The following is a 14957-nucleotide window of genomic DNA, read 5'->3' as shown; positions in this document are numbered from 1 at the left end:
TGTCTGGAGTGTCTAGATGTTATGAACATTGGAATTAATTAGATTTTCTATTACTTCATATTAAATATTTTAAAACATCCTTTCAATTTAACCATTATATATAAAACTCTGCTGATATAAATCTCTTATTCAAATAAACCAGTTGAAAATCAACAGCTAATCAAAAACTGATACAGAATTTAAAGTTAAGTTGCAGAAGCAGTAAGACAGAAGGCGTGAAAAAACTGGAAGTATAATATTCAAGATAATAGAATTCCTTTTTCTTTTCTTTTCTTTTTTTTTTTTTTTAGATGTTGAGGGTAGGGGTTAATTAATTAATTAATTAATTATTGCTGTGTTGGGTCTTTGTTTCTGTGCGAGGGCTTTCTCTAGTTGTGGCAAGCAGGGGCCACTCTTCATCGTGGTGCGCAGGCCTCTCACTATCACGACCTCTCTTGTTGTGGAGCACAGGCTCCAGACACGCAGGCTCAGTAGTTGTGGCTCATGGGCCTAGCCGCTAAGCAGCATATGGGATCCTCCCAGACCAGGGCTCGAACCCGTGTCCCCTGCATTAGCAGGCAGACTCCCAACCACTGTGCCACCAGGGAAGCCCTAGAATTCATTTTTCAATGTAAATAAATGGAAGGTGTATTTGTAGGCAAAGAAAGTTAAAATTGATTTCATGTTTTTGCTAAATAGAGAAACACAGAAAATTAACCATCAGAAAACAATGACATTTTTAGAGATAACGTATCTGGATTTAGTAGAATAGATCATTTCTCAAATGTGGGAGAAATATAAACTGATGAAACAATTCTGATACATTTTTTCCTTGTAAAAATTTTAATAGAAAATTTCCAACTGCAGTTCTCAAAAACATTGTTCAGAGATTATTATTTAATATTTACTTCACTAAATCCCAAGGACTTTTGGCAATCACCTTAATATAAAGTCCTTTTATATATTTTGTACTTTATTAAATAGCTTCTAATAGTTCTTGGGACTTGGGATCATCTTGGATTGTTTCTAAATTTAGAATTTAATCTATTCATAAAACCGTATTCTAGAACAGATGTTAATTATTCTTATAGTTAATTAGTGGAGAGAGAGAAAAAAAGAGCATACTTACTCCTTTGTGATTAGATATGCCCTTTACACAAAACAAGTCTGTTATGTGAAAATGAATTTAAATATCAAACCCAAGCATTTGTAAAGTGTCTGCATTTATTATAACCTGATACACTGTAGCATTATCTATTGCATGCATGAAAATATACTTGTTGGCTAAATAAAATATGTAGTTGAATTCAAAGTTTACCTATAATACACTATATATATATTATTTTCATCTAAATTATATATGAATGTTTCTTTAAGAGGTCATTTTTAAAGCCAAAAATCATTGAAGTCTTCCATGAAAACCAGTGCTTTTGCTCCTCCTTCTGGTACTGTGCAGAACTAAGCTGAATTTGGATACTTCAGGTACTTCTGTGGTGCAAGTCACAGCTACAGATGCCGATGACCCTTCCTATGGGAACAGCGCCAGAGTCATTTACAGCATACTTCAAGGGCAGCCATATTTCTCTGTGGAACCTGAAACAGGTCAGGAATCATGAATCAGTGTTTGTTCATTTAGTAGTCTTTATGATCTTTATAAGTAAAAAAAAAAAAAAAAAAAAAAAAGGTGGGAAAATAAAAACAAAATCCTAACATTAATACTCACAGAAGAGTGATGATGCCACAGTTAAAGATTTAAGAACTCAGAGTTGAATGATCGAGCGAGCTAATGGGAATATACCAGCTTTTATGTTTTTGCATCTGGGTTTAGGGCACTAGACAGCACATACGATATTCTTTAGGAAATAGAAAAACAACACAAATCGGCAAATATTTACATACAATCACTTTTACAATTTCTATACAATAAAAATTAATAGCAAAAGCATTTTCGTCTTTCAAAAATCACTACTATTTTGGATTTACAAGTTGTGAGCTTAATCAACTAATAATTGAGATTTTAATGAGCATAATAAAAGATTTTCCATTTTCTTCAAGGTATCATCAGGACTGCTTTACCAAACATGAACAGAGAAAACAGGGAGCAATATCAAGTGGTAATCCAGGCCAAAGACATGGGTGGCCAGATGGGAGGCTTATCGGGGACCACCACAGTCAACATCACGCTGACAGACGTCAATGACAATCCACCGCGCTTCCCCCAGAGTAAGCTGTCTTTAATGGTGTTTCTGCAGGGCAAAAGACTTAGAGTAAAAACAGAAAAGAGGAGAAAAAGTAATTGTCAATCATTTCATTTAAAACAGACCAAAAATGTGCTACAAAAATGAAGAAAAAAAAAAAAGATGTACATGCTGATGAATTCACTGTTATCAAAAGATAAAAGTTAAATATTTCAAACGTAGTTCATTCAGAGACAGAGAGATCTATAATCACAAAACCACTCCAAATATCTATCTATCTATCTATCTATATCTATATCTATATATATACACATATGCAAGCTTACGTATGTACTGTCGCTCTCTCTCTCTCTCTCTCTCTCTCTCTCTCTATATATATATATATATATATATATATACACATATATATACTCTATCATCTAAGAACTATTTCTGTCAACAAAGGAAAATATTTTATTAAAATAAAAACTAAATTATACTTCTAAAATGAATGTGTTTATTTCTACTTAGAATTTAATAAGGAAGACTCTAACCCGAGGGTAAAATTTTTCAATAAAATAACTAATTTGTCATATTGTAAGAACTTAGTCAGAAAGAACTACATAGGGGGAACCTTACAAACTAATCAGACTTCCATTTAATATCACTGTGTTAGACTTGCATGTAATATCTTTGTTTGGAATGGCAATCATACTAAAACATTTTGTATTTCTGATTTATTTATAATTTATTTTGTGGTTTAGAATGAAACCTTCAAATTCTCAAAATAGGTCAAGAAGTGGTTAAGAAGCATTAGCTTCTGACCATATAATTACATTTATTTATTCTCCTTTCTTATACAAATTTGGTAGACATGCAGCTAGAGAGGATGATATTGGGACTCAATGGACACCACCATGACTCAATTTCCTGCTAATCTAAAAGACCTTTTACTTCAAGATGGAATCTCACATTGTTAGGAAATGTGGCATAAAACACAGGCTTTAGTATTTTCTGTGTTTTTAATTTTTAACATTTGCTGTGTATTAACTTCTAAATTGATCCCCCAATTTTAGTTTGTTTTTTGCCTTAAATAACTTTGTGATAAAGTATTAAAGTGTAAAAAGCAATAGTTTTTTGTGATATTTATATCTTATACTAAAGACCATTATACAGAAAGAATTATAGTCTAAGAATTCACTGTATTATTTTGACTCTTTAAAAACATTTCCCCTCTTTTCTTGTACTATTTTTATCTAACTTTGATTATTAATAGTGCATGATTTTAGTTGAATTGTTTAAAATCACATGTGTGGAAAGATTATAAAATTCAGAGAGAATATTCTTGAGTGGACTAGTCATACGCTTATGTATTTTTATGATATTTTGTTAGATATTTAAGGTACATGTTCCTCAGGATTACTACTGTGGTGTTTGGCCCAAGACACAGAGAAGGGTGTTGGCTTGTCTGTTTTCAAATTATCAGGTTTCAACTTCAGGTTACCTTTAGCATCAGCAGGGAAAAGCAAACCAATAATAAATCTTTATAATTCTTTTAGAACAGGTCTAAAGGCATGCCTCATTGCACAATTTAAATTTCACATTTTGTATGTATTTCTAACCACCTCTTAGCATGAGCCTGTTACCAGGAGAATGGACATGCAAATATCAGAGAACAAACTGTTAAGTGGTTGCATAATCCACAATGAGCAAAAATATTTGTGAAAAAAGTATTTTATGAGAAATAAATAACCATTAAGAGGATTATTATAGTTTAAATTATCAGGAACATATATACACATGTCCAAAATACAGTCCATTTAAAAATGATGCATTTGATAAGCTAATTAATAGATTCTAATTAAATGGAAAAACTAGACATTTGAAAGATGAAAATATCTGATAAAAATTCATTTTATCATTTTCCTTCTACTGTAACACATTTATTAATTCATTCACTAATTACTTTCTTTTCCTTTGTTAAGTCAGAATTTGTGGTTGGTATCTGGTAGGCACATTACACAAGCCTGACATAATAATAATAGTAATAATAATTAAAAAGAGAAACACCAATAGCATAACATGTTTTCTGAATGGCATTTTTCTTTCACCCTGTATCAGGTTATTTACTGACCTACTTTTTTTATCAAAACAACTCATTGAGGTCAGTATTCTGATCTCCATTCTACAAATGAGAAAATGAATATTATAGACATTAAGGCCGACTGCAAGTAATAGCAGAGGTGGTTTGAAGTCCATGACCAAGTCCAGATGTACAACACAATATATTATGAGAAGTTTTAGAGCATCCTGTATCTTGTCTCATTATTGTTTAATTATAGATGGAAACATAATTTATGGATCTTTATTTTCTCAATTACCTTTTCTCCTATGAACATTTGCAACCATATCTTACTGTTGGGAACACTCAGTCATGGCAATTAAAATGTTACTTGATAGTCTGAGTCACCTAACATGCAGAAAACTAGTTTTTAATTTCTCATATCATTTAATCACTGAAACTCACAACTAACTTGTGTAGACTCATTGTTATTATCATTATACCCAATATACAGAAGAAGTAAAGGAGGTTCACAGTGGAAATAATAAAGAGGAAAAACTATTACTGCCTAATAGAAATATGCAAAACAAAAATGTGTGCCACTATAGTAATTGTAAATTTTCTATCCACCATATTAAAAAAATAAAATAAGCAGGAGAGACATTTATTTTGATCATATATTTTAACCCAATATTATCTTTTAAACATATCATCAATATAAAACTTATTCAGGGCCTCCCTGGTGGCGCAGTGGTTGAGAGTCCGCCTGCCGATGCAGGGGATACGGGTTCGTGCCCCGGTCTGGGAGGATCCCATATGCCGCGGAGCGGCTGGGCCTGTGAGCCATGGCCGCTGGGCCTGCGCGTCCGGAGCCTGTGCTCCGCAACGGGAGAGGCCACAACAGTGAGAGGCCCGCATACCGCAAAAAAAAGAAAAAAAAAAAAAAAAACTTATTCAGATGTTTTACATTCTCTTGTTCCAAAATTCTTTGAAATATCCACTTTCAGTTAGTATTTTCCAGTTACATCAAGGCTCAAGTCAGACTAATGACACTGCTAATCAATAGCTGCATGAGGGTTACTGGCTTGGCTAGTAGCTGCCATATGGGACAGTTCAGGACAGACTGGAGTCATCCTCTTGAATCCCAATGCTGTCTTCTTCACTTAGTAGCTTTTTCACCTTGCTCCATTGAACTGAACTTTTAGTAGAAAGGTGCCATTTCAGTGTCTTTCAGTAAAACTGGATAGCAGTGCCTACCCCATGGAGTAGTAGGACTAAATAATTTAAAGCAGGTGTCCCCAACCCCCTACCAGTCCACAGCCTGTTAAGAACCAGACCACACAGCAAGAGGTGAGCATTGGGTGAGCGAGCAAAGCTTCATCTGCAGCTCCCCATCGCTTGCATGACTGCCTCAACCATCCCCCAGACACCATCCGTGGAAAAATCATCTTCCATGAAACTGGTCCCTGGTGCCAAAAAGGTTGGGGACCACTGATTTAAGGTATATGAAACGCTTGACTCAGTGGCTGGCACTAGTGTATTTATGTGCTCAGTAATATTGATTTGTGCAAGTACTGCTGTATTATTATTATTTTTCAATATTATAAGAGTAGAGTCAAAACTTAAACTTTCATACAGATTGATCCAAATTCCACATTTCCCAATATGGTACATCTGCGGAAGATAAAAATCTCCATCATTTGGAGGGGACAAGGACAAATGAAAGCCCACATGTCCTCCTTCATTGTTTAGCTTATTTATTGTGTCGGTCTATAACAATCATTCTCAATCAGGGACAGTTTTGTCCCCTAAAGGACATTTAGAAAGGTCTTAAGACATGTTTGCTTGTCTCAACTGGTGGGTACTACTGGCATCTATTGGGTGTAAGCTCGGATGCTGCTAAACATCCCTACAATTCACATGACAAAGAATTACCTGGCCCAAAATGTCATCAGAGGTGAGGTTGAGAAAATTTGAGATTATCTGAGGAACGGTTAAAGTGAAATCAGATTTTTTTTAATCTAAAAATATTTATTGAGAACGCTCTTGCACCAAACATTATTTTAGAAAGAAGACATATGAATAATGTTAAAAAAAAAACTGGTTTTTGTCCCTATGACCTTTCATTAAAGCAGGGGAGGCAGATGATACATAAGAAAACAGTTCTATACATACAAGCTATTGGCTCAGTCTGGTTAAAAAGAGGAACACAAGTGTTCCAAGGGAGATATAAGGGAAGGTCTTGCTCAAGAGGTGATACTTCATCTAAACACTGCAAGATGGAATGGGCTCACCATACGAAGAGATGGGAAAGTCCTTCAAGCAGAGGGAACAGAATATGGGAAACCCTGAGTTGGAAGTTGAATGATGTTGAATGGAAGTTGAATATCAAGAAATGAAGACCAGAGTGGTTGGATCTTACCAAACAACAAGGAGGTTAGTAAGAGATTAGATCAGGGAGCCCTACACTCACAGGAACATTGACAATAGCCAATTATTGTTGGAATTAACAAACGCATAACTGTGTGCCTAAGTTACTGTCATACTCTTGTGATTTTAGAGGTATATAAATATGTCAACATTAATAGGACATGTACAGCTTAGTATGATTTTGAAAGAGAGGCAATGGATTAGAAGGCTGGGGTGCACCTGAAAACTGAGTTCCAAAAGTCTTTTAGGTTCTTTTGCTCCAGATGTTAAATTGTATTTTCACTACCAAAGCAATATCTCTGTTGAAATTATTTCAGAATCCTGGATTATTTCAAGTGACTTTAATTTTAAAAACGATTAGTGAAGAAAAAAATCTATTGCTTACCTTCCACTGATAAGCAATGTGCTTGCAATTAAGCCCATGAAGGTTAATAAGTTTTGTTACCAGAAGGGGACCCTTTTCAGGGCCCGAGAATGGGCTTTTGTCTAACACTCTGAAATGAATTGTCCGAGGAGACACACATACCGACAAAGCAAAAGACTTTATTGGGAAGGGGCATCCAGGTGGAGAGCAGCAGGGTAAGGGAACCCAGGAGAACTGCTCTGCCATGTGGCTCGCTGTCTCAGGTTTTATGGTAATGGGGTTAGCTTTCCCGGTTGCCTCTGGTCCATCACCTTCCTTGTGCCCATATTTGCTCTGACTCAGGGTACTTCCTGGTTGTGCACACATCTCAACAAAGATGGGTTTTAGCATGAGGGTTTCTGGGAGGTTGGCGGGACATATTATGGTCTGGTATTTCCTCCCTCCTTCTGGCCCCTCTTGAATTCTCCCATTTAGTTTTCACTGGCAGCACCCTGCTCCTTACTGAGATCTCCTGTTGTGAAACAACTAATGCAAGCAGTTATTATTGTGCCTGGTCAGGGCGAGTGGTTTCCATCAACAGTTCCCTAACATCTTGATTCCTGATTACAAGTGGCTTACTGTCCAGGAGGGGAGAGAATATTTCAATATGAAATGATGTGTCTGACAGAATTTAAAGGGCGTACAGAAGAGCAGCACTTTTCCAAATATGGGGAAGGGGGATTGAGTGCATCCTTTACAGTGAAAGGTTTTCTGGAGAATTTCTCTTTTGATAGAAATCCTTTCTTCAGACTACTAAAAGCAATAAGGGCAGGAAAGGAAGGAGAGTTCATGAAGTTGGAAATTAGCAAAATTACCAATGTAGGATATGCAAAGGGCATATTCTGTGCAGGTAAAAAAAAAAATGGAAAAGGACTGCTTCAAAGCGGTGGTGAGGGTTATCCTTGGTGATGCCTTTAATGTTTGCTTTTCTATTTTTGATCTATTTTTGTAACTTGATACAAGAAAACCAGAATAACAAAGGATAGAAAAGGACAAAAAGGACAAACGTGACAATTGCTTCAAAGTCAGATAAAATGAGTGCTGAATAGCATAATGGGGGTAATTGTGGATGATCTTTCCCAACTGGTTTTAGTAGAAATCATTTCAAAGAAGCTGGAGGGTAGTAAACTAAGGAATAACAGAAAGTCAGGAAGACAATCAAATAAATAATGCCTGCACTTTAAGAAGCTGAGGTGAACAAGAAAATTAAATAGAAAAGGAATATATTGTAATAGTTAAAAATAAATCCTGGATTAAGGGTGGTTCAGTAGATAATTTTGAGAGCCTCCTTTGTCCAGGCTCAAAGCAGGAATTAGGGCTTCAGTGGCCAACCAAGGACATGGACTACTGGAGGATGGTGTAGAAGATAAAGTGATAATCACATGAATACATAATATGACGTCTGGCAATGGGGTAAGTGCGTGCAGAAGAGAAAGCAAATAAAGGACTAGAGAATGACGGGGGTGCTATTTTAGGAAGCATGGATAGGGGAGATTTCTCTAAGGAGGCCTGAATAATTTTAAAAATTGAAAATGCATAAAATTAGACAATTCAGCTCCTCTAGACATCAGTTTCTACATATACAATACTTAGAGTGCTACAATTAAGAAATAAGGCCATATATAAAATGTTTTCAGTAGTAACTGTAACATATAAAGGTTCTCCATACATAAGGATTTTTTCTCCCCTTCCTTCTTCCTTCTCAAGGAGTATGACCAGTGTTTCAAATCTTGTTTTTTCTTGCTCTGATGCTGTGCTGTTATTCATTAATGGCCCACAAAAGATGAAATAAAAGTGCCTTAAGCCAGGAGATTCCTATAATCTCGGCGATGTACCTCATATGAACAAATGAACATCCATGAATAAGGACTCCAGAGCAAATGTTCCTGCTCTCCAAACAGTCAAATGTTCAATGGTCCTTGAATTTCACTATGTTTCATCATGCTAACAGAGACAAAAGTTATACTCCATCACCTGTATTCTAGCCACCTGGTATTTTCACTTGAATATTTTAGTTTCTTTTACCTTACATCCCTCCTTCTTTCACTAACATCAGAAAAACAAAATAGGTTCCATGGAAAAGGTCTATGAAGAGATTAAATTACTGGAACCTGATCAGTGTAGGGCTTGGCAAAAACACCCAGGGCAATGGGATTTGTGCCCAAATGGCCTTTTAAAAAAGTGGCTCTGGTAAAATGCTATGATACTAATTTTCATAGAGACCAGAATCAGTGATTAAGGAATAGCTGATCTGCAAAGATGAGCACTGAATAGCAGCTCCCAACATCTTTGTCTTAATACAGAAGCGAATGTTGTATGGTAAGACTCTCTCAAATACATTCCCAAAAAAGAAGAAAAGAAAAAGAAAGACAAAACGAAAAATAGACATCAGAAAGGAAGGTCCAGGACTAGAAGAAAAGAGTTTACGAAAGTGGTTATGTCGATGGTCAGGGTTCCAGTCAACCAGCTGGTGCCTAGGACTTGGCTCTAGTGCTTGGATGGGACAGTTACTAGGACTCAAGAAGAGAGAAAGACTAAACATCTGAGATCAGGCAAAAAGTTCCAACCCACAAAAAGAGCCAACTCTAGAACATAGTTTGAGAAGACCACAGCTTGTTATTCAAATGTAGCTGCTTTCCCACACATTGTATCACAGAAAAGAGAGAGGAGATTATTTTTCTCATCCTTCTTAACAGTGAGTATGGCCTCCAGAGAAATCCAGCTCTCATAGAACCATGCCCCTGATCTACTTAACACTGAGTCACAAACATGTTTGCAGAAAGCTTAAGTGGAAAAGTGGAAGTCAGGAAACAGTAATGAATACATTTATGTAATAGCTGAGTTGGGATTTCATGAGGAGAGAAAATTTATAAACTGCATACAAAATATAATATGATTGAGTGATGGTCTTATTTGTATTTATTTATCTTTGACCTCAAGATGTTTCAGAATATTATGTATATAGGTAATCAATATCAAATTTATGGGAATTTGATATGATACTTATTATGCAAGATTACAGATCTATCCCAAGTGCACTCAAAAGAGTGAAGTTATTGCTGCTTACTATATCTTTTTGCCATGACTTATTGAGAATGGTAACAAAAATCCGTTTTTCATCATTTGGTTGTCAGTTCTGAAAATTAACACAGAATTTCTCACTTATAGGAAAGTTTTTTTTTTTTAAGATAAATTATAGATGACGGGCACTTGGGTGTACAAATACATTTAATGAGACTCTAATTTCCTGAGTATTTTGAAGTCAACACTTTATATTTCCATCAAATTATATTTAAAGATTATACACAAATATAGCTAATTCAGATGCCATACTATGCAATTGTAGAATCACTCAGTGCCTAGAAGAGATTTCATACCTAGGTTTGTTTGTTTGTCTTAACTGCATGACCTTTATTGGCTAGTGATTTTATTTAGCTCATTAAATTACATGAATATGGATTGTCTGATTTGCCTACATTTAAATAAAATAAAGCAACAGTATAAAAATAATAGTAACAGGCACAGTGTTACAGCATGGGCTAAACATGGTAAAATATAAAATTAATTCAATCTTCATATCTGTATAATTATAATATAACATATTTATTTACTCCTTTTTATTAGTTCAGGAAAAACTGAAACATGAAACTTAAATCACTTGTTTATGATTCTAAAGCTGGAAAAGAAATAGCAGCCAGGTTGAGGATCCAGGTTCGATGATTCAAAAATCTGTGCTTTTAACCACTACACCAAGAAAGAAATTGGTACATCAAAGACTCTCTTTATCTTCCCTGGTACATCTTGCCTTTAGTTAATTCAGTGATTCACTACTTGTATATAGATTACAGGAACAACTTTAGCTAGGACATACTGAATTCTTACAATGTCCATGCATTTTCATACAAACCCGGGAAAATCAAGCCTTTATTTGTTAGTGCTTTTGCATTACCCAAGAACCAAACATGAGTGACTGCTTTGCTGGGATCCTTATGCTGCTTGGCGGATAGATAAACAAGTTTACATGAAACAAGGTCATTCAAGGAAATGCCTATATGATGTACGCAGGGATTTAAGACACGTACTTTCAGTGAGCTGTGAGACTATCATTATCCCTCCCTGGTGCAAGGGAGGTTTGATTTAATAAGTGCTGATTTTCGCTTTGTAAATAGAGTCAACCTTGCCTCTACTGGGGATTCTAAGGTAATGTAGGCCCCAGGCTGATCTGCATATTTTAAAATTATCAAGCACGTTTCAAGTAGAGCAAGAGTCAGGTATGTCCCAAGGAAGATGCTTTAGCCTGAGAAAGAAGGGAATGAAATTAAAAATGTCTCTTTTCCCCGTTTTTTAATCTAAAGAAAATGAAGACTCATATTCAAAAGCACTGTTCTACAATTTACATAGGTTAGATATAGCTCTGATTTTTACCGTGATCACAAAAATAGCCTCAAATATTTGAAGGATTTTTCCCCATGGTCCTAGTACCTAGAATTTATAAGAATTACAAAGAAAGACTGTTACTGAAGCATTCTTTGATTTTTTAAACACTGATTTGAAGCTGCACTACGTGGAAGGATGTATGATAGGAAATAATAATAAAGTAATAATTTTATAGAGAGAAATAAGAAACAATACATACATAAATGGTTTGCCGTTTGAAAGATTCTAAAACACAACACCTCTCTCTCTATCTCTCTCACACACACATACACACACACACATAAACATATATACACTTTTATTTTATTATGTTGTAGCTTCCCTCACACATAGTCTCCTTCACTCTTTTGCTTGTTTTTGTATATAGGTGGAGTTTGTATATAGGTTGCATAAATGTAAGTATATATGCACATATATGTACATATACACATGTATATGCACATATGCATGTAAACGTATATACATACATATAACTGGAGAATGATATAATAACATTCACACTATAATTGTCAATTAAAGGCTAAATCATAAAATGATCAATGCTTCAGATGTAAGGGGACCAGGAAAGATAAAAATATTTAAATGTTTTCTAGGCAGGAAAACAGGCATTGAGGGGGAGAGCGTTTTTCTTAGGGAGGACAGAATGAACACAGGTGACCTTCAGAGAAATGCGTGTGATTTTGTGGGGCTGGATCCCAGGGCTTGTAGCAGGTGTTGTGAGAGATGAGAATGGAAATATAGCAGAGTCAGCGTCATGAAAAGGGTTGGATACAAAAATCAAGTGCTACATATATTATGTAAGGGAGTATTTTTTAGGAGAGCACCAGACACAGTTCTTCATTTTGTCTAATTATTCTGGCAGCAACGAAGCACATTGCTTGGATCGGAAGCGCAAAGGTTGATGAGAGTCTGAAGTGAAGCTGAGGAGAGGAGGGATTTGAGTTATAGTTAAGTAGTTGAGACGTAGGACCTAGTAAGTAGGTCAATAAAAGGTTCGAGGGAGAAAGAGAGCAAAAGATACTTTCTAGTTTTCTACCAGAAGAGCTTGTTTGAAGAGAGACAGGGATTTCAGTTTGATTCGAACGTTTTAAATTAAGATTCCTGCAGAAAGATAGTGGTTTTAAATACCTAGGAGACTGTGAGCTATGTTGATCTGATGTACACACACAATATATAAGTGAGAACAGATGTGATGATCTCAGCTAAGCTAAATGTTTAGAGTGACATAACTGAGGAAATGTACGATTTCCAAGTATGATGAAATATATACTTCTCTAAGAAAAATAAAAATGATACAAAAATCCACTTGGAGCTCTCCAGTTATTCCCATGGAAAGTTGCCTTAGACTAAACGATTTAGCATTTTTGCATCATGGGATTCGAAGTCCCTCTGTGTTATGGTATCCTCTAGAACACACTTGGAAAATACCCCTGGGTAGGTATAGAGATATATAGAAACAGAACTAGCTGTGCAAATATATTTAGACTCAGTTAAGCCGCTGTTACAGAGTTTTTAGTAAATCTACAATTTCAGGGAAGACGCATTGCAAAGAGACTGAGTACCTAGTACAATGTAATATGTTGATGAATGACTCTAAGGTTATCTTAACCTCCCCTGATTCTATATACTTTTTATGTTCCTACACATTGCAATTGTGTGTATTTATTGATGCCAGTTAACTTGGAGACAGTTTCAAAGAAATGAATCAAGATGATTCCCTAATCTCTGGGGATCAATGGCAGCTTCTCTAAAAGCTTTGTCCTGTTGCTTTCTTCAATCGCATGAACAGGAAACTAAGACATCTTGCAGCATCTCATTTTGCTCTAATTTAACTTAAATGTCCAAAGCTAAATTGGTGATCCTGTCTCCAGTGCTCACAGAATAGGTTTCTGCCTTTCCTCTGGTGGGAGTCTTCAATTCCAAACCCTCAATTCTCTGTCAGTCTCTGGTGTGACTTTCAGCTCTCCGCTCCTTTTCCTAAATGCCCATTTAGCATTGCATAATTTCCTTAACTGCTCTGCAGTTTCCTCTCAGGAGCTTTATCTTGTTTTTAATTTCTTCCTGTTAAGCTCATTAAAAAAAAAAAACATATTTTAAACATTATACAATGGAATGGTTTATAAACGTGCATAATTGTGTCATTTTTCTTACAGCAAGTGTTGTTTGAGATTATTATGCAGCGTAGAGATATGACAATAAGATTACACACAAAGCAAATAAAAAAATTAAACTAATGTTAAATTATTTTGTTATTCACACATGTGGTGCTTTTTTCTCACAACTCTGGAAAAGTAGAGAGTTAATGTAAATGTGAATAGAAACAAGGGCAGGGAACAAAGGAAAGAGTCGAATTATATTTCCTGGAACCTTACTGTTTTTTATCAACAAAACAAAATGGCAGCTATCTGTTGCCAAGCTTCTTAGCTCTCCCATTTGTTTTCTGGCATCTATTTTGTTGTTCTTGAGGAAGTCACGCTGTCACATCTCTTACTGTGCCCATCTTATGCCTTTCCTCCAAGGTCTCTTACATTGAGCTGTCAGTTACTTCTGTTTCCAGTACACAAATCTGCAGTGTTTTTAATACTCAAGTGCAAAGGTCCTATTGATCAAATTTTTGGTGGAAAAAGTGACCTGGAATACTTAATCTTGAATCAAAAAAAAAAAAAAAAAGAAAAAACAGAAATGCATTAAAATTGTTTTAAGTCTTTAATAATGAAAATTTAGATGTTATGTGAGGTTGTCGTTAATAGTCTCAGAATACACTTATTTAAGTAGTCTTATCTTTTGGCCAGTCCTTAGGAAGTATTCTTTGCAATATTACCATTTAGATTTTTATTTCTAAATACAATTTTTCATAGGTGATATGGAAATGGCAATTACCTTTCTCCTTCTTGAATGTGTGCCTTGCACTTAAATCGATAACCAATCCAAGAACATACCCACTGGGAAGAAATATTTATCTGCCCTAAACATTAAAAGAGAAGCAAATGATTCAATCAGACACCTGGGAATGAATTTAAAACAACTATAAATTGGAATTGATAGGAAAGCATACCACATAATTAAAGCTTCATCAACTGTAAGGTAAAAAATAAGGAGCATACAAATAGACGTCTTTAAGGAAACATGACACGTAAGATGGGTGACAGGTGCTACTTTGCCTTTGTCAGTGTGTGCAGTACAATCTGTCTCCTTTCTGGATCCCCTCCCCCTACATGGTAAACACCCTTGCATGTTTTTAATGAAAGCAATTTCACTTTACTTGACAAACTAAGATACTTGTGTTCAACAGACGGGTCTTGGAAAAAAATTTAAAAGCATGAATGAATAGCTCTTTCATACCTTTAAAATATAGAAATGCACTTATCAAACTTCGAAGTAAGCCCAGTAAATCTCATCCCTGAATAGGTTTCTGAGCATAAACGCAATTCCAGAGAAAGCATTATCCAATTATATATCTTGGGCACTG

At 35.4% G+C, this 14957-nt stretch overlaps 1 protein-coding gene across 2 annotated transcripts in view; it reads left to right on the top strand.

Moving 5' to 3' along the window:
- The window catches only part of LOC308616881 (cadherin-10), a gene marked incomplete at both ends in the record, with an annotated part of 118528 nt that overhangs the window by 62497 nt on the left and 41074 nt on the right, over positions 1-14957 (top strand). For both annotated transcript variants that reach the window (XM_081233371.1, XM_081233370.1), the window contains 2 exons: positions 1462-1581; positions 2035-2202. In XM_081233371.1, coding sequence (XP_081089497.1) covers positions 1462-1581; positions 2035-2202 — 288 coding nt within the window. The remainder of the gene's footprint in view (positions 1-1461; positions 1582-2034; positions 2203-14957) is intronic.

This window comes from Mesoplodon bidens, assembly GCF_964165515.1.
Source record: "Mesoplodon bidens genome assembly, chromosome: 4".
NCBI lineage: Eukaryota > Metazoa > Chordata > Mammalia > Artiodactyla > Ziphiidae > Mesoplodon > Mesoplodon bidens.
This window is presented reverse-complemented; position numbering and strand designations above follow the sequence as displayed.